The sequence below is a fragment of the Candoia aspera genome, chromosome 6, assembly GCF_035149785.1.
Source record: "Candoia aspera isolate rCanAsp1 chromosome 6, rCanAsp1.hap2, whole genome shotgun sequence".
In the NCBI taxonomy this organism is placed as follows: domain Eukaryota; kingdom Metazoa; phylum Chordata; class Lepidosauria; order Squamata; family Boidae; genus Candoia; species Candoia aspera.
Window position 1 is genome coordinate 13,948,832 of NC_086158.1, and position 25,548 is coordinate 13,974,379.

General features: G+C 38.1%; 1 protein-coding gene across 1 annotated transcript in view; it reads right to left on the reverse strand.

The window, feature by feature from the left end:
* The window catches only part of NLGN1 (neuroligin 1), a 468,892-nt gene extending 444,886 nt beyond the window's left edge, over positions 1–24,006 (reverse strand). The window contains exon 1 of the mRNA XM_063306435.1: positions 23,214–24,006. Coding sequence (XP_063162505.1) covers positions 23,214–23,706 — 493 coding nt within the window. The 5' untranslated portion in view covers positions 23,707–24,006. The remainder of the gene's footprint in view (positions 1–23,213) is intronic.
* Positions 24,007–25,548: the final 1,542 nt, after the last annotated feature.

Consider the following 25,548-nt stretch of genomic DNA (forward strand, 5'->3'; position numbering starts at 1 on the left):
CACTTGCTTCTCTATTTATTATTTATTTATTATTCAAATTTAATTACTGCCCATCTCCCCCAAGAGAGGGACTGCTTCTCTATACTTGTCAGGTTCCAGGTGGAAGCATTACAGCTGAAGGATTAAAGCTATCATACAGGACTGAATTCAAGGGAGAACTAAATCAGCTGTTTGTACTAGAGCTCATACTTCAGCTGCAGGGCAAATGCATTCCCTTCAGCATCATATAGATCAAACCAGGGATATCTTTACAACCTTCATCTTCTATCTAGACTCTTGGCAAACCCTGTTCCTTTGCTATTACATACTGATGACTACTCTTCTATTCTGAAATAGCTTGCGCACCTGTGATCTGAAGCTAAAGAGGATGTGGGCACTAGGGGAAAAAGTCTTAAAATGCTATCAGCAGTTGGAAATGAACCTCGGTCCCTGTAATGTGTGAAATGGCAAACTACAAATAGCAAGCTTCCTTTATGTGCATGGGTCTACCTAATGCCAACTCTTGTTCAGGCATTTGAGCCTATGAAATAATAGATCTCTCTCCCTACAGATGTCCCTTGAAATTCTCTACAAACTAGCAACAGGCAGGTCAGCTGCTTCTGCTCTTTCAAATCCAACGCTGCAACAGCAAAATGTTTTTGTTTTTTTTAAAGAAAGGTGGGGGGAGGCACTTGGAAGTATTTGGGGAGGGCAGAGAACAAGCAGGGGAGTAATTTGCCCTTGCTTCCCTTAGCACACCCTGGAATAGTGCTAATGGGAAAGAAATTAGAGCTGCAGCTACTGAGATAAAACATACAAAACTGTAAGGAAATAAACATAACATAAAAACAGTACAAGCTGTGTTTGAGGAAAGCTCAAGCTGAAGGCTTTTGCTTCCTAACTGCTGTAGCACATTCCTGCGACTGAAAAACCAGTCTTTCTGATGCTGGAAAAAGTAATTTCATATAAATGTACTGTAGGTACTTTTTTTTTTTTTTTGCAGTTTTTCACTGTGATTTTTGTGGTGGATGCCAAGAAGTGTGTCCTCCTTTCCCTGCAAGTTTCCTCCTTTCCAACTGTCAGTTGTCCTTTGCCTGTTCAGATATCGGGTAACCTAAGTGTGGAGTGTAAGGAAGATGACACATGGAATTTCAGCAAGTTAACTCATTTCTTTCTGAATTGGGGCCCCAAAGGGGACACTGCCTGTTCTGATCTTCTCAGGATTGTCTATGCAGTCAGACAAAGATGAACGTCTTTATCTCACAGGTAGATAGATCTACCCAGTTATATTTCCATTTATCCATCCACATTTTGCTCCTTGAATTCAATTGTATGCAAATCTTCTCAAAAGAATTCATACTGGCTGTTTGCATACAACATAAACTACACTGTCTGGATTTGCTGATAGCTTAAAATTCACTGTCCGGATTTTAACTTAAAATGTTGGGCAAATCCAGCTATTTCCATGATATTTACCTTCTTCCAGTTGTAGATTACTTTCGAAGTTAAATAATGCAATTTTTATACAAACCTGCACAATGGAGAAAATACTCATTTAAGTCACATTTTTAAGCAACTACCTTACTTTCCAGACTAATTTGCACAATTGTCCTTTGGAATATCATTCTCAATTTTGTGGTGCAATTTTTTGTCTGGATTTACTGAACCATAAAAGAACTATCCACTTTTTGTTCAAAGCCCTGCATACAAAAATGTGTATATGAGGAAAAGATACAGTGACACTGGATTTATTTGGTGAAATTGCACATGAGAATAACTTTGGTATGCAGCTGGATAAAATGAAGTTGTGATGGACCATATATAACTCTGGGACTACTGAAAAAGTACTATGATTCATATACAGTATGTGTATTAAGAAGGAAGTCCTGCCAGGTTCAACTTACTCCTCAGTAAGGGGTTAAATAAGACCCCATTTATTTTAAAGGAACAGTTTATAATTGGATTGGGAGTGGGATTCACCATCAACCTAAATAAAATAGCCTATTCAATTCAATCCATTTTACTCAAAGCAAACCCCACTGTCTGTGATAGTGCTTTCTAATCCTAGGACTTTAGTTTTAGTGGAAGCACAACACGATGGCAGGGAGCAGATTTTACTACTCCATTAGTTATCTTGATTTAGAATCTAATAATGAAGAGAATATACCTACAAGAAGAAAACAAGCAAATGTAGTGAAATTTATACTTGGTTGGTAAACTGATTTTATTTATGGTCCTTTCTCTTTTCATTCTTCCTTGACTGACTCCTAATTTCTCCGGAGTTTTGAAGAAAGCAATTCATTAGTTATTTTTGGGTACTTGTACTGGTATGGTTAGGACTCAGGATGCTGAAGCAATTTCATAATATACTCCACGGAAGCAGTTCTCAGAGGCATTGAGTGTTGCATAACATCTTGTCTTTTCTTTCCCTCCCTCACACACTAAGAGAAAAAGCAAGCATGGATTAAAGGATTTCTGATACTACTGACATTAAGATTCAATTATCTGTAATGAGCCTAAAACAGGTACTTCATCCTTGTTGCAGTTGTTAAAAGTATCCAACAACCACATTCTGGCTAATTTTCTATGCAGCAGGTGAAAGCATTTGTCTGGGTCTGGAAGCTAAACAGGGTTGGGCCTGGTCAGTACTTAGATAAGAAACCCCCAAAGAATACCAGATTGTAGGCTAGTCTGAAAAAAGAAAAAAAAATCCCTTAGAAAGAAAGCAATGCCAAACCACCTACAAGAAAACTACATGAATTTAAGGTCATCGGGTGCTTGACCTAACTTAAAGGAGATTTTGCCTCTTCTTTTTGCTCAAGCCCCAGATTTCCAGAGCAATAGGTCTGTACTTGTCATTGACTATTGGCCAAAAGAACAGATGTGAAAAACCCTTCAAAGGCTGGGGGAAGATGCTTTCTCTCTCTCTCTCTCCTGTTAATCAAGGGACAGTCAGTTGGACAAAAATGTGAAATGGGCGAGGCTTGGATTATCCATGAGGGGACGGCTTAATTTTATGGGGAAGGATTGAACTTTAAATTGGTTAAATGTTGCAAGCTGAGTCTAAGGCTAAAACAAATAAATAAACCCATCATATTTTAGCAGCATGGGCCGACATAGCTCCAAGGCTGAGGGGAAAAAAAAATCAGTAATGAAACTAAAACATCAGATTGTTCTATGGTTCCTTCAGGAGAGATTTTTGCCTGAGTATAAAAATGCTACAGTATACCTCATGAAGAAATGATTTCGGCAATCCTACATTGGTATTCCCACAAAGGAACCATAACCGATGGCTAGATTCCCATAACACAATAAATCCTGAAGCTAACTGAACACACAATGCCCAAACAAACCGTATTAGAACTTAATGCAAAGGCCTCATTCACACAATGTGCAAAACTGGCTGGATACTCACCACAGACTTAACCATACTAGACTAGTATGTTATGTGAGTCCAATCATTCAGTTTTATATGCACACATGTGCATAGTCTAGACTTTGGAGAAAAACACTGTTTAACAACAGAGCTACATCCATTTATTAGAAAATACATTATATATAACCATTAACTTATTCTGAATGCTGATCCTTTTGCAGTCAAAAATGTTCCCATCCATGCACATCAAAGAAGTATATCAGCAAACTATGGTATTTGTTGTTGTTGTTGTTTTAAAAAAAAAGGAAAAAGAAAAACAATTCAAAGGGGCTGGGAATAGAAGCTGAAGAATTATCTATTGGCCTTTAATAAATAGAAACTAGGTTGAAGACAATGATCTGACTTTTCTTCACTAATTAAACAAGGTGATTCTGAATTATGAGAACAGGACAGGCCCTCCCATCAGCAGAGTGAGGCACCTGCATCAGGTATTAAATTGCAAGTATCTGTACTAAAAGACTGAACTCCATGTGAGAATTAAGCCCACTAATCTCAACACCTTTGTTTTCAACAGTGTTAAATTTCTTTTTTATTTTTTATTTATCAAGTACTTTATTCAATTTCAACATATATAGTTACAATCAACTACCCCTCTAGCTGTCAAACACATACAGAAGAGGGAACACTATGTGGCTTTGCAGCAAGCAGCAGACTGACATTGGCTGAGCTGAAATTCATATCAACTTGGACTTAAACTAGGAGCAATTGCATTTGTGACTTCCTTCACACCAGAGCAACAAAATCATAGACTAAAAGAAGAAACAGCAACGATAGCAGCAGCAGCAGCACTGTCTTCCTCATCAAATTGTTCAGCTTGGCAAAACTCATCCTATGCAAGTTTGGGTTTGGATTGAATTGATTAATCTGGTAGATTAGGCTGACCATATTTCCTTGAGACAAAAATGGGACATTGGGATGGCAAAACGGGACGGGGTTAAAAACAGGCCATTGGGATGGCAAAACTGGGCAGGACTGGGCGACGGGCTGGATCGGCAGGCAGGAACTTCTCTAGTTTTCTCAGGCTAGGAATCTTTGGATTCCTTCATTTGCAAGAGGCAAGGCTGGGCTGGAGAGTCTAGTGAACGGTTGTCCCCAACAAGCCGTTCCTCCTCTGGCTGTGCTTCTACGTTCTTTTCTTCCCGCTGTTTCAAGGCAGGAGCCAATCAGCTCGCCCTTTGATCACCGCCTATCAGCTGATCCTGTTTTTTTTCTTTTTAGGTTTCCCACCAGGTTAAGCTCTGCAGGTTTTTTCCCACCGTTTCTGCTGAGCTCCCCCTCCTTCCACTCAAAGTCAGACTGCATTCTGACTGGTTTGCGGGAACTTTCAAATTTTTAAGTAAGGTTTTTAAGAAAACGGGGCAAAATGGACATTTATATTAAAATGATGGGACGGTCTGGAAATGTTAAAAAAACGGGACTGTCCCATTCAAAACGGGACGTATGGTCAACCTATGGTAGATGCTACATTGAGCACCATTGGCCTGGTTCACCCATCACACTAAACCATGTTTTTTTCACCCTGTTTTATTGAAAATACTTCAATCATAATTACATCTTCAGAAATATGCTAAATGAAAACCACACAAATCAGCTTATGGCTTAATGTGATATGTAAACTCAGACAGTATCTTCCAACTCCCAGATTACCTGGAGACCAATAAGATTTGGCTGCCTATACCAGTGATCAATGAGAGAGTAGCTAAATCTAGGAGTTTCACTGTTTATTGCCAAATGAACAAAGTAATATATTCCTATTATTGTCTTCTTGTATGGGAGAAGTTGAAATAAGGCTTGACAAAGGTGGTAAGGTAACCAGTTTTGCTTTAAGAAGGGGAAAAAAAACTTTATTCTCTCACATTTTTTCACTGAAACTACATAAAATTTTGTTGGTTAAGATCTTAAGATAGTAATTTTTATAGTAAATTATTGCAAATGGTCTCAGTCTTCCAGGGCAGGTCTTAAAAATGAAGCACTTTGTCACTGAAGACTTAACATGCTCCAAGAGAAAACAATAAAATATACATTTTCACCAGTGGGATGGGGACAAGGTGTAATTCCACTGGCACTGCAGTCATTTCCATTATTTATATAAGCCTTGTTCATAATTCCACCCTAAGAATGTATATGTTAGCCATCTATTCTTGCTGTGGAATATTCTAATAGCTCCAAAATGCAGATATAATTGAAGACAAACTACGACTTCCAATAGTCATGGAAATGCTACCAAATGTATTGTCCCAAATCATTAAGTATATCCCTGTTGCATGAGAGAATGCTTTCTGAACTTACAATGGCATAACATTCATTATTCCCCCAAGGTTTGCTAAGGAGTCCCCACTTTAGAGAAGTCAGCCCTCTATCTGAAGGTGTCAGCCTTATGGGGTAGTCCAGACAAGAACCACACCCAGAACTACTAATTCTATTGTAAGGTTACATTAATAGAATCTTGCAAGTCTGAAAGTACATCTCTCCCCCCTCACCTTTACAGCCCAAGAAACCAAGGAGGGTCCTTTCTGAGATGTTTGCCACGCCCCCAGTCCTTATGCAAGCTCAGCTGCCTCTTGTCTGACCATTGCCTAGTTTTTGCATCTCTCCCTCCTGTCCCTTAAGGTCATTCCCACTTACCATTGCAGAAGGACACCGTCCTCTCTGAAGCTCTGTTCAGCCCAACCCCAGGCTAAAGATAAGGCACCCCAAGAACAGAGAGCAATTCCAAAATTCTCAAATCATGTAATCATAGTCTTCTCGTATTATGTATGGAGATGTTATGTAATGTCTTCCTATCTGATAATGACATTTTTTCCCTATATGTGAATCTATATGTATAAACTGGCATTATTCATGCTACTTGGTGTCCCTTTTTATCTTCTTCTATCCCTGTGGGATGTGCTGCTTCTCTCCTGACTTCCTGTAAGGGGCCATCCTTATTTCTCCATCTCTTCTAAACTATGCTACATAAATAGCTGCCAGGATGGAAGAAATCATCCTGGCACAGATAAGATGGCTTCGGAAATGTTAGTCTGGAGTTGATGATTTCTTCCAGGAAAGAAGAAAAGAGATTTATGATTTCAGCATAATATTTGCAGCCAGTTCACTAGCTGTGGTAATCATTTCTGATATTTCCATGAAAATAAAGTGCATAGCTCTAAAATGGCACTGAGTTCACCCATGGTAGTTTATTAAGGATTTTTGCAATGTGCTCCAAACACTTCATTTTCACCTACAATTATGTTATAATTACAGTTTTTAATGAAATAATTATAGGTACACACAGCAGTTGCATAGATATAATTATGGTAATAGCATAAATACCTGATTTTGGGTGAACACTTACTTACAAGAAGCCTCTTAAAAACTGGTAAAATGTCATCTACAGAAGTTTCTCAGTCATAGACTGCTGTGCATTTACACTTATTTATATGACATATGATTTCATCCTATTAAATTTCTTGCATATACAGTATTTCCCCCAACTCAGTTTCAAACAAGCTACTCTGTCCCTACAATCAGACAGCAAATCATATTTCAGTGCCTGTATTTTATGCTTATCAGAATTGCACACATGGAGCCAAGCTCATTTGACCCTACTCAGTTTATTCTCAGAGCAACTATATAAATTAGGTGAAGCATAAAAACAGGGCATGTTCACATATCAGGGTAACCCATGATTTCCTTAACCATGTACTGAATTAGTTCAACTGGCTGGGTTCACACCACAAATCAACTACAATGACTAGTTTTGCACAGTATAAGCCAGTTTGCTTAACCATGGTTTACTGAACATACCATAAATGGATGGTTTCATGCATCATCCCACACCATAAATCACTGTTTACAAATGACTGAATTTGTACTACATAGTAAGCAAAAGCCAATCAAACTCTAGTATGGTGTAGCACTACAGAACACCATTGTAAGTGTCACTCCTTCAGTAGGGATTTGGGGATTTCCTAAATTCTAATATGAGACACTAGAACTGCCATCTTGATTCTCACAGCAACTAATTCTCAAGTAACTGTGTTTTCTATAAACCTGAAATCCATGCACCAACTGGAAGATTCTTCTTGTTCCTCTGCTGTTGGCTCCCCTTTTCCTCCACAGGTGCTGCATTGTCTACCTCCCATTTTCTTTTCTTGCCTCCACTCTCTGCTGCCTCCAAACCTGCTTGGCTGAGCCATCTTATGTTCTTTACAAGTCTTAGCCAATGCACTGTGTTCCACAGCAGTGTAAGGATTTCCCAAGCACCTTGACTCCAAAGAGAGACACAGTCCAGCGACGCCTGTACAGAACTGACACCCAAGGCATATTATGACAGCAGATTCTTACACTAACATGAGGAAAAGGAGGATTCCCATACATTTTTCAGCAGGATTGGAAATGCCAGTAACATTTGAGCATCCTAATTCCTACTTAGTTCCAGTCAAGCCAAGCTTCCTGATAAACCTATCAAGTCAGTTTCAGAGAGCCCTCAGGAATAAAAAGCATTACATGGGAAGCACTGTAAAATCCATGGTAATGGCGATACTTTAAAATTTTTACCATCTGTTCTCTACCTATTAGTCTGTGATCCTTTACCCAAAAGACATGTATTACATCTTTTTATACTTCATGCATATTTTTTCAGCCAACATCCATAAAGGTGAAAATCCATCTCCCTTATTACTGTCTTCTATCATCAATTACAATCAGTACCAACCTTCCTTCAAAATGCTAATGGAAGGAATGCATACCAAAACTGCAGATGACACAACCAAATAAGATAATTAATGTTCTAAAAGACAAAAGCAGTATTCAAAACAACCTTGATAAGATAAAGAAGTGGCTGAAAACAACATGGTGAGATTTAACAGAGACTAATGCAAATTTATGAACAAAGAAAAAAGGCATCAAATGCCAAGGCATAGGATGGAAAATTCCTGGCTTGGTATAGGAAAGTAATCTTTGAATTGTAGTTGATTACAAGCTTAATATGAAGGCTGAAAAAGGGTGAATGCGATTTTAGACTGCATCAAAGAAATATGATTTCCAAAACATAGGAAGTAATTATTCCATTTTATGCTACATTAGGCAGATCCCATTTCAAGAATTCTGAGCTCCACTACATTTTAAGGAAGATTTCATACAAATTGGAACAGGTGCAGAGAATAATCAGGGGACTGGAAACTATGTTCCAAAATGAAAACAGATGACAGAGTGGAGACATTAGGTTTCCTACAGAAGAACATGTCCTGTTCTCTAGTGTCTCAAAGTATTGAACACAGAATAATAGCCTTAATTTATACAAAGGCTCATTCCTCTTGAATGTTACAGGAAACTTCCTAGTGCTAAATGCACATCTAAAGACTAGTCAGCCACAGTGAACTGAATATCTGGGAAGTTTGCCATGGTCTTGCCAATGAGCTTTCCAAAAAAGTAATGCAGGTATAGAGAAAGAAGCCCACTTACTTTCTGTGATTTTTTTTTAAAAGCCCTTTCTTTGTTTATATAAGTACCTCATCCTAAGGAAAAGGAGTTTTGGCAGCAACCGTACATCTAATACAGTATTTGAAGTTAAATGCTCAGCCTATTACAAATCACTGACCATTCACTCCCACATTACAGTTGCTGTCTTCTTAAATGGAACGGTCAAGCGTTCATGACAATTTTGGGATCAACTCTGAAGAAGGGAAAATAACAGGTAGGATCATCCATTAGATGGTTAGAGGTTCCGCTAAACAAAAGTTAATGCCAATAAGTTATAATAAATTAAAATTAAATTATAATAAATTAAAATTATAAATAAAGTGAATTATGTGCCAGAGAGGAAGGAAAAGTAAGAACCTGATTCTAAGCCTTCAGTTCTAAGGCTTCAAGAGTCCATGTTATATCAACAACCATCTTTCACATCCCAGGAATAAATGTAATTGTTTCATTGTCAACATCATAGTAGAGCTAATAATACTAAAAATCAGTAGGAGCCTTGTAGCACCTTTTCAGGCTAACAAATTTATTAGAAGGCATAAATCTGATAAGATGCCACCAGACACCTTTTGATTTTTGGCTATCATAGACTAACTCAACTCTCTTCATGCAACATCTATTAATACTGAAGATATCAATGTGGAAGAAACAGAAGATAGAGAAAGCCATTTGAAAGCAGGCATCTGAAACCTACACTGAAAAGAGCTAAACAAATGTTATTTATTTATAAAGAAAAACAATTAGTAGATTAGTAACATTTTAATAATTGAGACGTTCTCAGATAAATGGCTTATTGAAATATCTAAGCCATATGCCTCAACATATTTAAATTACTCCGTGCTTTGCTGAATGGCCAGACTTGAGTAAATTAAAATTTGATACTGTCTTATTGGCATGGGATATAAAACAAAGGTTAGATGTACATAAATAAAAATGCAGAATGACTGGATATACACATCAGGCACACTGGCAGACATATTTTGTCATAATATAGTCAATCTGCTGGTTGTGCCTATGTGTTCTTGCACAAAATGACTGGAGTAGTACAGTGTTCAAAGCTCTCTTTGTTTTCTTACTGGTAAAGTCTTTTCAACATAAAATGTATACTCCAAAACCATCTCAAACCATGGCTCCATCCTAAGATTTGCAGCAGTCAGAGGTAAGACATGTCATACATTTGGATAGCATGTTTAACTGATAATACATTACAGAAGGTGGTTTGAAAACCACATTTCACAGGAGAGAAGTAAAAAGAAATAAGTGGGGCATTGCCAGTTAACATTTGCTGGTAAGCCATATTTATGATTAACTGTGTCATGTGAATGCATCCTAGCTTTGAATCAAAGGCATGCTTTAAATGGCAATTCCGGAAAAAGCCAACAGATATTTACGAATAAAAATCTCGAATTTTCAGATGCTAGTAATAAGTCTGCATATCAAAACTTCAAAAAAAGAAATCACAAACTGCAAATGCTGGCTGGGGAATTCTGGGAGTTGAAGTCCACACATCTTAAAGTTGCCAAGGTTGAGAAACACTGTCCTAGATGATGAAGTTGCAGTGGCAGAAGATAGGGTAGATAGAAAAGGATACCAGGGAGCACAAGAATGCAAGACATGTCCCTAATACAAACAAACCTCTTACTTGTATAGGAATATCAGTTAACATTCTATGACTAATAAATGTTCCTGAGTTCTTAAAATAATGTTTTGAGTCTTTTCTTGCTGTGAGCATGGGCAGCTCACAGCAAGTCAATTGAGAAGAAGATGGTTATGTAGGAGAAACTACTGATTTAAAATATATATATATGTTGAGGTCAACAAAGGGCTGGGGATGTGGTGGCGCTGCGGGTTAAACTGCTGAGCTGCTGAGCTTGCCGATCGGAAGGTCGGCGGTTCGAATCCGCGTGACGGGGTGAGCTCCCGTTGCTAGTCCCAGCTCCTGCCAACCTAGCAGTTCGAAAACATGCAAATGTGAATAGATTAATAGGTACCGCTTCGGCAGGCAGGTAACGGTGTTCTGTGTAGTCATGCTGGCCACATGACCACGGAAGTGTCTACGGACAAACGCCGGCTCTTTGGCTTTGAAACGGAGATGAGCACCGCCCCCTAGAGTCGGACAAGACTGGGCTTAATGTCAAGGGAGACCTTTACCTTTACCTAGACAAAGGGTTATATCCAATGTTAAGCAAGCACGCTTCTCCAGGTGCAAGAAGAGTTTCTGTTCCTGTTTCCAAACTACACATTGTCTTCAAAACTATTCCAAGGACGTTGAAGAAGTGGGGATATTAATTTTGGAACTATAATATTGGAACAGCATCCACAAGCAGAATATTATCTTTTCATCTAAATGTCAGAGATACTTAAAATAGATCCATCAAAATTACTGGGACTTAAGGTAGGCAAGATTAACTTGATTTCACTTATTCTGTTTGAAAGGTAAAATCTTTTTTGAATTGAGTTTGACTTCTGACGACTTCATGGATGTGCTTTTGTAGTTTCTTGGCAACGATATGGAGGTGGTTTTCCTTTGCCACCTTTTTTTTAAACTTTCCTGTGCAATCTACAGCCCAGCAATCCAACCTTGCTTAGCTTTTTAAGGTCAACCAAGATGGAATAAGTAGTGCCTCCTAGCTGGAGATTATTCTATTCTACAATGAATATTCTTCAATCTAAATCCAGTCCCCCCTCTCCAAACACACACACACACACACACACACTACGATCACAGAGTCTTTCATTCTTATTTTGCAAGCACTCCTTCTCTGCCTGGTAGGCACAGGATTGCAGTTTTGACAGAAGTCAAAATGAAGTTATGAAACCAGTAAAGCAAAGCGCATATTCATTCTTAAGACTTCATTCTTAAACATGAGTTTAGTGCAGACAGAAAAGAGGAATGACTTTTCACATTTAGCACCTGGCAGCAGAACCAACAAGTCTTACTTTTACAAGAAATATCACACTACAAAGGATGGTAATTTAAACATTTTACTTCAAAAATGTAAGCTTTCTCATATTGTTTGGAAAAAGCTGCCAACTGATACTAACAGCTTTAGATTATAAAAGGATATAAAGTTCTGCACTAGACAATGTTTGGCTCATTATCTGACTGGGTGTATTACTAGTTGAAAAGCTGCATAGGAAATACCAAAGGTATTTAAATAGTATAAGAAAAGAAAAAGAACCAAGGAAATGATCTGAAATCTAACCAAGCAAATGACAGTCCTTGATCCTCTGATGCAGCACTGCTGGAGGATATGAGGTCACATTTATTTTCAACGACCTTCCAGAATGAATTTGGCTTCAAGGTTGAAGAACATATAACCATCTGTTGTATACAGGTAAGGTAAAGGTAAAGGTTTCCCTTGATATTAAGCCCAGTTGTGTCCGACTCTAGGGAGTGGTGCTCATCTCCATTTCAAAGCCGAAGAGCCGGCGTTTGTCTGTAGACACTTCCATGGTCATGTGGCCAGCATGACTAAACAGAACGCCGTTACCTGCTTGCTGAAGTGGTACCTATTAATCTACTCACGTTTGCATGTTTTTGAACCACTAGGTTGGCAGGAGCTGGGAGTAGCAACAGGAGCTCACCCTGTCACGCAGATTTGAACTGCCGACCTTCTGATTGGCAATCTCAGCAGTGCCACCATGTCCCTTCTGTATAAAGGTAGTCCTCAGTTAATGACGGCAGTTGGGACCAGAATTGCCATCACTAAGCAACACAGTAATAAAGTGCAAAGTCACGTGACTGCACCACTTAGCAACAGCAATTCTGGCAATCCCAGTTGCCATCATTAAGTGAGGAACCTGTAGTTCATTATGTGAGGACCTCACATGACTGCAACTTCTGACTTCTTGCCGGCTTCCCCACTGACTTTGATTGAAGGAAGCCAGCAGGGAAGGTCACAAATTGCAATCATGTGACCACAGGACACTGCGATGGCTGGAACTCTGAAGACTGGTTGTATCTATCACTCATTCAGTGTCGTGGTAAGTTTGAACAATCGTTGAATGAGTGGTTGTTAAACAAGGACCACCTGTACCATCAATAATATCTAATATAGACAAATCACACAGTAATAAATGATGGAAATGCCATGAAACTGAAGGAATGTTTTATCACATGTGGTGGACATGTAAAAAAAACCCCAAAGTACTGGAAAGACATACAGAGTATAATGCAGAAAATTGTGGAATTAAATTTGAAATGAAACCACAATTTTTATTAGGTATAATCTCAGAAAAAGTCAACAACAAACATCATAATTTAATAAGATATATGCTTGCAGCAGCAGCAATAAAGTTTGTTCAACACTGGAAGATGCAATTCCAATGATAGCAGATTGAGAACTTAAACTTGGAGAATATGCAGCAATGGTAAAACTAATAGTATATATACATGATAGCAGTTTAACCAAATTTAGGTAAGAATGGTTCCCATACATACAATACATCATACAGCATGGTAAATATAATCACAGTCTGGCTTAAATGTCTACAATATTGTAAATTGTATAAAAAGGGGGAAGTTAGAAACCCATTTGTTCTTTTTTTTTCCTTTTTTTAATTTATTTTTTGGTATTTTAATTTTTGTTAAAATTGCATTGCTTATTCATTTTATTAACATGTAAAAATATATACATGCTAAGTAACTACATGATGGAGACTTTAACACTAAATAATCAGCTCAGGACTGAAACCTTTATACCTTGATGCAATCTGCAGCAATTCCTTTTCTCTAATGTCACACCCAACTTTCGATGAAAAAGTTAAATAATTCTATGCTTGTAAGATTGACATCCTAAATTATAATTAACAGAATAGAATTTTTTTCTTCTTTTCTTCATTTTCAAAACTCTAAGTTATATAAACAACAGAATGTCAATAATTTAAATTAATATTGTATATGAATATCTTTGGACTAAAACAATATAATATCAAGATTTATAACAATATAATAAAAAGGAAAAAAATAAGGAAAAATAAGGAAAACATATAACCAAAGTAAGATTCAGAAACTATATGGTGGGTGGTCCTAAACAAATGGCTGAAGCTGGTAAAGCAGAAACCAGGGATTCTCGGGCCAGACAGAACCATTATGTATACCAGTGTTTTTCAAACTTGGCAACTTTGAGATGTGTGGACTTCAACTCCCAGAGTTCTCCAGCCAGCATGCTCTCTGGGGAACTCTGGGAGTTGAAGTCCACACATCTCAAAGTTGCTGAGTTTGAAAAACACTGATGCATTTAATGAGCAAGTGTCTCTGAATCTCAAAGCTAGGAAAAAAATGAGTAGAAGTTTGCTGATTCAAAAGGGCAAAGGAAAAATGCAAACCCTGCAAATGGATATAGAGACGGATATGGAAACAAAGACAGACATAGATATATGGCTGGATTTCTGGGTTCTGTAGTAGGTAGATCCATGTTATGTATAAGACCTTTTTCTTGTCTGCAATAAAGAAACTTATCAATCAAGTTGGCAGGAGGCAAATATTCTTTAGGTGGAGAGGTCCAAATCCCAAGGTTCCAAAGCAGGATTTTCAGAAGGGGTTTGCCATTGCCTTCTTCCTAAGCTTGAGACAATGTGACTGGCCTGAGGTCATCCAGTTGGTTTTCATGCCTAAAGCAGGACTGGAACTCAGGTTTCCCCATTCCTAGTCCAATGCCTTAACTCAAAGTCAAAACTGGCTCTGATTTCAATTTATCCCTCATTAAAGCACTGAAATGAACTCAAGCAAATTACACATTAAGCTGTAACATAAACAAGAATGTAAATGACTGAGTATTAAAAAGTAAAACAATACTGTCAAAATGAACTGTTTACATGAGAGCCAACCAACAAAATAACTTCTGCCTACTCTGGATCTGGCACAAGAGATGCCAAGGAATGGAACACCAAATGGACAGAAGAGGGAGAAAAGCAGAATGAGGCCATCACGTTAAACAGTGGATGCTCTGCCGATGTCCATTACTACAAACATTAATTTTTCCAGACTTATGCTAAGGACAGACTGTATTATTACTATTTTCCTGCAGCTAAAGTAATTACATATGCCTGGTTTAAATAGAAATATCCTCCAGCCACACATGCAGACATAACCATTGCACTGGAACATTTTACTTGGGAGCCAGTTAGACTTTCAAAACTCTATGAGGACATTAGTTCATTATCCTTTGTATAGTACAGGAATGTACACTTTGCAGCTGCAGGTTTCCTCCCCATCATCATCAAGCTTTGAATGTGGCCTCAAGAATCTCTTTCAACATGGTCACTGAACTATTTAATATTTCAATGAAATATTCTGCACAGCCCACCTCTTTGCCCTAGCTCCATCCTCTTGAGAATGCAGTTCTGAGCACATCACACAAAAGCCAACTGCAGCATAGCCCAAAAACAGGAATGCACCTCTCCTATAATGTAGTACAACCCAAGTTTCTACCAGATACATAACTAAGAGGAGACATATATACAGATGCATTACCATCATCGATTTGCTTATCCTGCAAGAACTGCTAAGGTATATTCTCCCTCTTATGTTCATAAAAAACAGTACAGAAATTAGAGAAAGTGATTGCCTCAAGGGCACCAAGCTTGGAAAACCAGGTCTCCTTAGATTAATATTGGTTGAGTTCACACAACACATTTCCTAAGGCCAGGTAATGACCTAGCAGTTGCTTCCATACAACATGGTAAGTTTGGTTCCTGTTGTTCTTGATTAATGTGAGGAGACTTGCCCTGATGTATGAACCTAGCCTGTTTGGTTAGTTATGTTTCAATATATTATGCAAATTCAAAAAAAAATGTACAGAAAGCAAATTAGGGGTGTTGTGCAAGCATAGTTATTCTATCTATTATCCATCAGAATCCAGTTCTTGGCACTATTTTCAGAGTATCAGATGTGGGAGAAAGTAAAAAGATCCATTCCTAAATTCAATACTAATCTTCTCAAATTTTGGTCTCTTCCAGATGCGTTAGACTACAAAAGCTTTGCTGATTAAATTTTAACTTTGACTATGATTTCTGAGCCAGCTACATATCTACCTAATTGTCATACCATCCAGTCCACACCTAACAGGCTAATAAGAAATGTGATGGAGTATTTAATGGATTTATATCTTACCTTTCTGCTTACAGTATATACAGTACACATATAAAGCTCTTCTATATTCTTTCTTTTGCAGGGCAGGGGGGAAATGACCCTGATCTGCTCTGATATAGGCATGCATGTCATAATAATACATGCAGACAACTCCTGCAGGTTGCTGCTGCCCACATGGACAGCACTGACTTCCATAAGAATAATTGACTGTTCATCTGAACCTCTCCAATAGCTGCCATAATTTAACAAGGGGATGTTAATTGCTTGGGAAAAATGAAATTTCATATCCATCACACATTTAGGAAAAGGTGAGCAACATGTATCCCCTCACCCAAAACCAGGGGGCACAAACAAGGATGGTAGCAGCAATCCAGTTGCATTTCTGTTATTTTTATTATTTTTTTCTTCGTTTTCAGAAAAATACTTATTGATTTCTAGATGAAGTAACAGCAAAAAAAGAATGCAAGTGGTATTCCATGCTATCACTCCATAACTGTGATTATCGCCAACTAGGGTCTTAAAAACATATTCCCCCACACAGTTCATTGAGTCAAAGTTCACTAGCAAATATTCAGCATAGCCTTATATAGACTCAAAAGGACTAGAACAGCATTTAGAAGACAAACCTCTTAATTGCTCCACACTCCAAATTCAGCTACTACTTAACTACAGATATCTCTTTATCAACTTGCTCATATCCCTGCTGCTTTGGGGCATTAAAATGTCTGGTTGGCTTTTGTACATTTAAAAATGATAAAACCTTACCTCTTTATTTATGACTATGCAAAATCAATGCCTAGTAATAGGAGGCAAGAGTCACTCAGCTAATTACACACGCTTGATAAACAGCACAACAGCAAACGCAGCTGCAATGCATATTAGTTGAGGCATGTAAATTGCTGCAGTCATTTTCATACAAAGTGGATATAGCAATGCAAGGTGGTATTGTTCCAAAGATCATCCTGATTTCTCCTGGCACACATTGTTCTGGTCATCTGCAAACCTCGAAGGTAATAAATGGCATCTTCACAATCCCAAATACAAAGAAAGGACTGTAAGAAAATTAAGTCTCCTAGAAATGAATTGAACTTATTATCCTTGCAGAACCTGCTAGAGTTAAGACCAGTGTTCTATACTGCCTCTGAAACTATAACTGACCATCTTTATAAGAAGTATATTTTAAAAGTTATCAACACAGTCAGAAGCCTCAGGGGTGGCTGCAATCTTCCCTGAGCATTTCATTCATGAGCCTAAAGCTGCTTATGATAGGCTGCAGGTGGGCAAAGGGCAGCAGCAGGATACCTACAAGGTTGCAGCTGTTGCTTCTATCACAACCAGTAACTGCTACAGTCAACTGGAGGCTTCTTACCATTTGGGGCTCTCCTTGGAACTTTAAAATTGAGGCATATCTATCATTATATCTATCTTAGATACCCAATGAGAGTATCACATGTCTAATTATGCCATGGGGTTTCTGTTAGAAGTGAAGTCTGTGGCAACATCAAGTGTATTTGGACATTGTTCAAAGCAAGAGTAGAAAATGTTGGAGACATCAGAGGCTACTACCCAGCCTCCGAATCTAGAGAGCTGCAAAGTCCTCTAAGGATATTGTGCTGTTTCTGGAAGTGGTGGGAAGCCCATCATACCTATTCTGAATCCTAAACTGTTGGGGATCAGTTAGGGGGTAGAGGTAAAAATAGGAGAAGACTATTCCCATTCCTGATATTCCTGATCCTATTCCCATTCTTAACTTTGAAAAAAAAAAGTTTAAAAGTTATTATTGATATTGGTGTGCCTGCAAATAGGGGTATCAAGTACTTGGCCATCAAGTAATACTAAATACTAAATAAAACTTGGGATGGTAGGAATAAAAGACTCAAGACTAATCTTTATTCGGTCAATGGCCACCCAAAGTAAGCAGACAAAGTACAAAGCTGCAATCCTGGGCAAAAACATCTCAAGTGGGAAAACAAAGTAACATAATGGGATATTATCACACTAAAAGTGTTAACTTTAGGGACACCACAGTAATTGTCAAGAATATAATATTTTTAGCATTAAACTATCATCTCTAGAAAACAATAAAAAGCTAATTCCTAAACCTAAATAAGATAACACCTGGCTGACCACATGCAAATGTTGCAGATTAATAGCCCACCCTGTAGCTAGTATACATTGACCATTTCTCTTGAAAAAAATAAAGGACAAACCTGAAAAAGGGGCTAATCTAAAAGAGGTTCACAAGGATAAAATAGTAATAATAATAATAATACTTGTTTATGTTTATAACTTTGCTTTACAAAGGAAAATTCAAAAGCAAAACCAAGAAAAACTTTACAAAAATGCATATTCTAATAAAAATACAATATCAAAAATCAAACAGTATATGTAAATTTATTAAAAAAAAACAATTCAGTTTCCATATTTTTCACATGAAGGTGAAGGACTGCATTAAGCGGTACCATTTGTTCGGTAGAAGTTAAATGACCAAAATGAAGGACAAAAGTGAATTTTTTGTAACATAAATCTAAAGGACAGCTTACTGGAATAAAGGACTGTCCTTTATAATAAAGGATGCATGGTCATTGTAGGCTAGTAGGATAGTTCCTCCATTTTGGCAGGATAATATAACACAACAGAATACATGTCATGTTCGCCGTTTCAATGTCTTTGATACATCGTAACGTTTCGCATGTCATTAGCTGGATGCGTGTTTCATCTTTCACGGGAGGATGGGAGGATTTATCTCTTGGCTCTGCTTTTGGAATGTGTTTGGGTTATCTGTTATGTTCAAGGTTACTTTCCCAGGCTAGCAGTTCTGACGATTGCCAGCACCTGGGACGGGCGGGGCTGTTGGCAGGGAGGCGGGGTACGTTTGCACCGAGGGTTTTAAGTTTGTATTTGGCGCGCTTTTGCTCATTCTCAGCTTTCTCTGTATTTGTCCTAAGTTCCCTAATAAATCAGATTTCATTTAGCAACCTCTTGTGAGTCTGAGTATTTGGGCTGGGCAATCATTACATAAAGCTGAGAATCTAAAGATCCCAACTCCGCTGGCCCCTTTCCAGGAGAGGGCAAGTTGTCTAACCCTGTGAGGGAGAGCGCCAGCGATGACCGAACCCGATATCGTACTGATGGAAGAAGGGGAGCCGGACTCGACCGTGATGCGCCCCGACCAACCTCCCCAAATGGGGGAGCTATCAGCTATCCTGGAGGAGGCGAGCTCTGGGTCGGAGGGCGAAGCCAGGGGCATGAAAACCGCGCCGGAAACTACCGTAACCACCCCGGGTGAGCTGGTCACCTGGGATGAAACCCAAGGGGATGTCTCGGTTGCGGGGGGTCCGTCCTGGAGGCAGAGGTTGAATTTAATTGTCCCCTTTTCATGTGTTAATGGTTGCGTTGCCTAAGGGAGAAGAACTTGCCTGGACTTGTTTTAGTTTCAGTTTCCCTTCTGTGTAGGCTTGCAGAGAGTATGCAGCTGAGAGAAATCTCTCCTTTCAGCAAACAGCCTTTATGGTGTGAAACCAAAGGTAAACCATCTTAGAGTGTTTGGTAGCACTGCTTGGGTTCATATTCCAAAACAACAGAGAAGGAAAGGAGGCCCCACAACAAGCCATCTTTGTTGGCTATGAACAAAGCCAAAGGAGCTACAGGTTCATAATGGGAGAGAAATTAATAATTAGCAAAAGCACTTCCTTTGCTGAACAAAACTGGGGGAGATTAAACTCTAGCTCTCCAGTTGATCTGACCACTACAAGAGAACAGCAAGGACTTGCTGATAGTGATCTTTTGCCTGATGAGGACATTAAACCAGAAAAGCAAACTGAAGATCTGTCTGATGAGATAGATGCTTCTCAGGAAAGTCATAGGAGTCAAAATTTAAGCCCTGTATTACCTCGCAGTTCTCAGAGAAGTAATAAAGGTGTTCCTCCATCACGTTTTCAGGCTGAAACAGTAAAGGCTTTTCACATATTCACAGAACCTGAGTCTTTAGAAAAAGTGAATGCTTTACCACCTGAGATTGCACAAAATTGGCATTCTGCCATGCAACAGGAGTTAGCATCCTTGAAAGAAAATAAAACATGGAAACTGGTAAATCTACCTCCCAATGAACGCTGTCTAGGTTGTAGGTGGGTTTTCAAACTGAAAAGGGATGCTGATGGCAAAATCCAAAAATATAAAGCAAGGTTAGTTGCAAAAGGGTTCACTCCAAGGAAAGATTTAGACTTTGACAAGACTTTTGCACCAGTTACTAAAGGTGAATCAATTAGATTACTGTTAAAAATTGCTGGACTCAAAGGAATGTCAGTTCACCACTATGACATTCAAACTGCATTTCTCTATGGTGATTTAGACCACAAATTATACATGCAGCAACCCCCTGGCTATGAAAAAAGGGAGAATCTAGTCTGTGAACTGCAGAAGTCAATCTATGGGTTAAAACAAGCTGCTAGATCCTGGAACCAAAAATTAGATTAAAAAAACTGCAGAATTTTGGTTTTGAAGAAGGAAAAGTAGATCCATGTGTATATATGAAGAAAGACAAACAAGGCTATATGTATCTGTGCATTTATGTTGATGATTTGCTGCTGTTCGCACCAACAGAAAAACAAAGGCTTGATTCTGAAGCCTGCATGAAAAGCCATTTCACATTAAAAAGCCTTGGAACTGTAACAAATAACCTAGGTTTGGAAATATACAGGAAGAAGGATGGTAGCTTTCTGTTAAACCAAAGGGGAGATCATGTTAAAATATCGTGAATGGAAAGACATACAGAGTTGTCAAAGAAAATTGGTTTGTGTCTTATTCTGTAGTATAAAAAGGGGAGTGTTAATATGTTTTCTACTACAGATTAAGGTTACTATGGTAACTAATCATTTTGGCCGAGTGAAGAGGTTGAATTTAATTGTCCCCTTTTCACATATTAATGGTTGCATTGCCTAAGGGAGAAGAACTTGCCTGGACTTGTTTTAGTTTCAGTTTCCCTTCTGTGTAGTCTTGCAGAGAATATGCAGCTGAGAGAAATCTCTCCTCTCAGCAAACAGCCTTTAAATATGTTTGTTTTCTGTAAATAAAATTATTTTTATAGAAATGCCTGGTGTGTGACTTTTCTGATCTCTCCTGGGCCAAAGGCTTTCCTAGCAATCTGCTAACATAACAGCCTTCTACACTGGTGTTCTCTAACTTGCCTCAGATTTCTCCATCTTTTGCATAAAGTAAAAATAATTGACACACTTTTCAAACACATACATAATGAATCAATTGGAGAATTATTTGATGTGTTATAAACTATGGCTTATGAAGCAGCCAATCAGCAGTAGCTCCATGTATTCCTTGGGTTGTATTCTACCATTACTGTAAAGGTCCTGGCTTGTATTAAGTCCCATTATGTCCCACTCCAAACTTTAGTTTAGCAGTGGTTAACAAACTATGAAATCTGGTTAATACAAGCCAGGATTTTCTTGATGGAGGCAACTAAGGAAGAGTTAAGAAAGAGTACTTGAATCCCAAACTTATTCCCAGCTTCTTAAACCAAACAATTATCTGAACCATATCAACACAGAGAAACAAACCCACAAATGAAAAACTCAAGAACTTTCTTTCAGTTCAACTCAAATGTTGACAGTCTGCATTTTTAATGTCCAAGAAATTAAAAGTGGAACAGCAGAAGCTACTGATCTTTCCACAACCACTGAGTTGACAAAGTTAAATTACACCATTTTTTCAATGAATAGATTTATCGAACAAAGCAAGAAAACAATCACGGAATAGCAAATTATGTCAACGGCTATCTGACCCTTGTCATAAGTAATGATTTTTATTGGTGATACATAGTTGAAGAACGTGATTATTACTGTAAAGTTTTAATTGAATGTTCAGGTTTCTGACTGATTACCAGAATACTTTGTTTTGGTAAACAGAAAGTTAAGACTCCAAAGCTAAATGCAAAAAAAAAAAAAAAATGTAATGGAAAATACAAGGAAAATCAAATTCCAAATCTTTACTGTAACTCCTCAAAAAACCTTAATCTGAAAACATTTGCCAAATCTGTTGGTAACCTGGTATATCTCCATCGGTGATATCCATGGCATAGATTCAAATACAAAACTGCATATTACTGGAAATTTAAATCTAATATCAAATTAGAAACAATTTGATCCAAACAATATGAAACAATAAACCTGGTAAACAAAGTAAATACTTTGTAATCCATACTATTTCTTCTGCCAGAAGAAATTAACTATAATTCTACCTCTCTGGAAATAATATTCAGTCTTTTTATCAGATACCCAAAGGGAAAAAGTCAGTAATTTTATACAGCAACTGCAAAAATCGTTTCTGTTGCAGTCGAGGGAGTCAAGGCTATAAATGCTTCAGCTCATTAAACTCCTTACTATGTCACTGGCTCGATATGTAAAAAACACGCATTACCACTGAACTCCACTCCTTTATTAGATGACTATGCACACAAACTCTCCAATCTGCTGTGCATTAAGGCTTCAGAAGGGGAAAGGAATGAGGGTTTTTTAATTCTCCTGTTTTTAAAACATTAGTCCTATTTTGTCGGTTTCCAACCATATTAATTACAAATAATTTCTCCGTTCTGCACCACACCCATCAACAGCAACAACCTAATTGTCTTTTAAGATGTGTTAAGTTGGTGTTCTTCTTTGAACAGTTTAGTTTTTCTTTTCCAACCCAGGATTCGTTTGGTATCCACTTTATACATACCTCCTTTTCTACAAATTTTCTTGCCGGGTTTTCTGGCACATTCCTTGGATATTCTTTTGACTGAAAAATGAATAGAAGACTAGAAAATAACATGGAGCTCCATGATAGACGGTAGGAGCATGCAATACCATTAGCTTCAATATGGCCTGTTCATTATTTATTGTTTAAGTGCAGAAGAATCTCCTTCTTGCCTATCCATGCAATGGATCAAGATGTTGATGCATCTCTCTCAGGAGTCAATGGGAATGAGAATTAGGTACCAACGTTGACCTAAAGTTAAACGTGCTGAAAAGGAGTCTAGACTAAGAGAAGAGAAGGGACAGCATAGGCTAAGAACTGATGCAGACATAGAAAAGCCACATGCACACAGGTAAAAAAAAAGTGAGGGAAGGAAGTTAGCATGCAGACATAAAAGCCGTGCTGGCTACCAGAACACATGGTTTCATTGTTTAAAGAAATATCAAACAGAAACGTAAACAAAAGTTTCCCCTGCTCCTTAAGTAAATAACTCACCATCTTCAGTTGGGACATAGATATTCAAATAGAGGCAGTCTTCATTCTGATCTTGTACAAAAGTAGAAACTATATCCAAGTTATTAGTAAACCAGACAGGAAGCATGACTTCCGGTAATCTGCCCTCGATGATGTTTTGAGGACACACTGGCGCAAACTGTGTTGCGTTTTTGATGTCTGGCCATGGAGATGGTGGCTCAGGAGGTTGAAATCGGTGTTCCCCAATAGGTGGGGCAGCATAAGGAACTCCAAGAAACTGAATAACTGGCCCCAAAATTTCATTGTTCAACTCCTTCTTTATCCCTCTCAGCTTTCCAAAGTTGGTGGTCACCACTGGGTCAGTATCGTCCAACTTTTGGGATGACACAGCAGCCATGTGAATCAAGAACCCAAGTATGCAAAAAGTAAATGTGACATCCAATCCCATGTGCAACGAGCGAGATAGTGTTGCTCTCCACACACAGTTCAGCCACACAGATATTGGGAAAGCCATGGTCCCACATCAGTTGTAGATCTATGGTTAAAACAATGCTATTTGTATCCAGCAAGGCAGAAAGGAGGGTTTTTTGCAGGGACCACAAAAATCAAAAATCAAATAAGTCTGGGAACACCCAAAAGGCTCTTTGTATGGTAAGTATCTTCCAGTGATTTCATTCTTGCTGATGCAGCATCTTCACAGAGTCCTATTTATCAGGCTACATTCGATTGATAATTCAGTTTTCCACTGTAGCAAGATGAAGAGAGCATCCATTTAATACAGATTCCTCACTTATAAATCAATTCCAGTTAACTTCAGGTCTATAGCCTGGAGAAAATGAAAAATAAATCATTAGTATGAAAGAACTAATATAGCCAGAATAATAACTAGATGTTTTACAAGTTACTGTACATATATTAATAGTTGCCAGGGCCATGTAAAAAAAAATTACACAAGTAGTTTATAGTTCCTTGAGATGACAGGTAAAATACTGATTAACAAGATATTTATGATGTCATCTGCTGAGTTTCTTCAGCGAAATGCAGCTTTTAATTTCACTTTTCTAAAACTGGACATACGGATTTAAGAGCTGGAATAAATGTGCATACAGTTTATTTTTAATGCTGCATTCTTTCACTAACAAAGGGACTTGCAATCAATTTCAAGCTTGTTAATATTAGGCAATTTGGAACCACAAATCAATTATAATTTTATACAACTCTGAGGGATGCCATAAACACAACATTGGTATGCAGACTTCTACAGAGAACCTCGGTGACCTGAAGTACGTTACCAATCATCAGCAAAATGGATTTATTTTTTGCAATGTACTAGTTCTGAAGTAACTAGTTCTAAAAATATGGTTTGATCAGAAGAGCCTAATTTGTCTCTTCTGAGGTTCCTTCACTCATCCTCACAGATGAAAACGTATTATTTTTCTAGGAAATCATCTCACATTGTTGAAGAAAGTAAATCAAAATATACTAGCAGATCTCTGAATCATTTGCCTTAGATCTGAAAAAAATTCTGACTCGCAATACATTAACAACCGCAACAAAAATCATTTAAATTAGGCTGCTAATTCCACATGGTCTTGTGACGCAAGAAGGGAATACAGTGCGCGCATTTAACTATTTGGGAGCATATCCCATCCTTCATAAAACAAGATAACCCATCAAGATTAAAGCAACAGTAAAGCCTCAATCAACAGGATTGATAAATAAAACCGAGAAAATATTTTCAAAAATACAGATCCCATCACTTGACTCAGGAATGCCCATACTTCCAGCTCTCAATTAATTCTGAGGCATTTCTTACAGGAAGATGTTGCCCATTCATGTCTAATAGAGATGTTCATGTGTCTAACATCTCAGTTAGATGGGAATTGTGGGGAAAAAATGGGACTTCCTTAGATCTCAGAGTAGACTTAGGACCAATACAGAGAGAAGTGTTCCTCCTCTCCCTGGATCCTAGACTTCAGGCTTTGTCAGTCCATACCAGCATCTTGAATTTGGCTGGAAACAAATAGGTGACCGTTACAGCTCTTTCAACACTGACGTTCTGTGATCTCTGACAGCTATTCCTCAGAGCCATATTTTCAAGGACAGTGTCACATAAAACACATTACAGTTCTATCACCACTAACAGGATACACATAGCCAGGAGTAGATTTCTGTGAAAACCTGCAGTATGAACTTTAGTATTCAGCATGAGTTCCTAAACTCAGAAAATGCTCTGAGTCACATAGGTGCTACGTTCTGTGTTAGACCTTTCTTCTGATTGACAGGCTTATACCTTCTTGTACTTTCTCTTTAAATCAGGCTGGGAAAGGACAGTCATTCAGATCAGTACACGGTG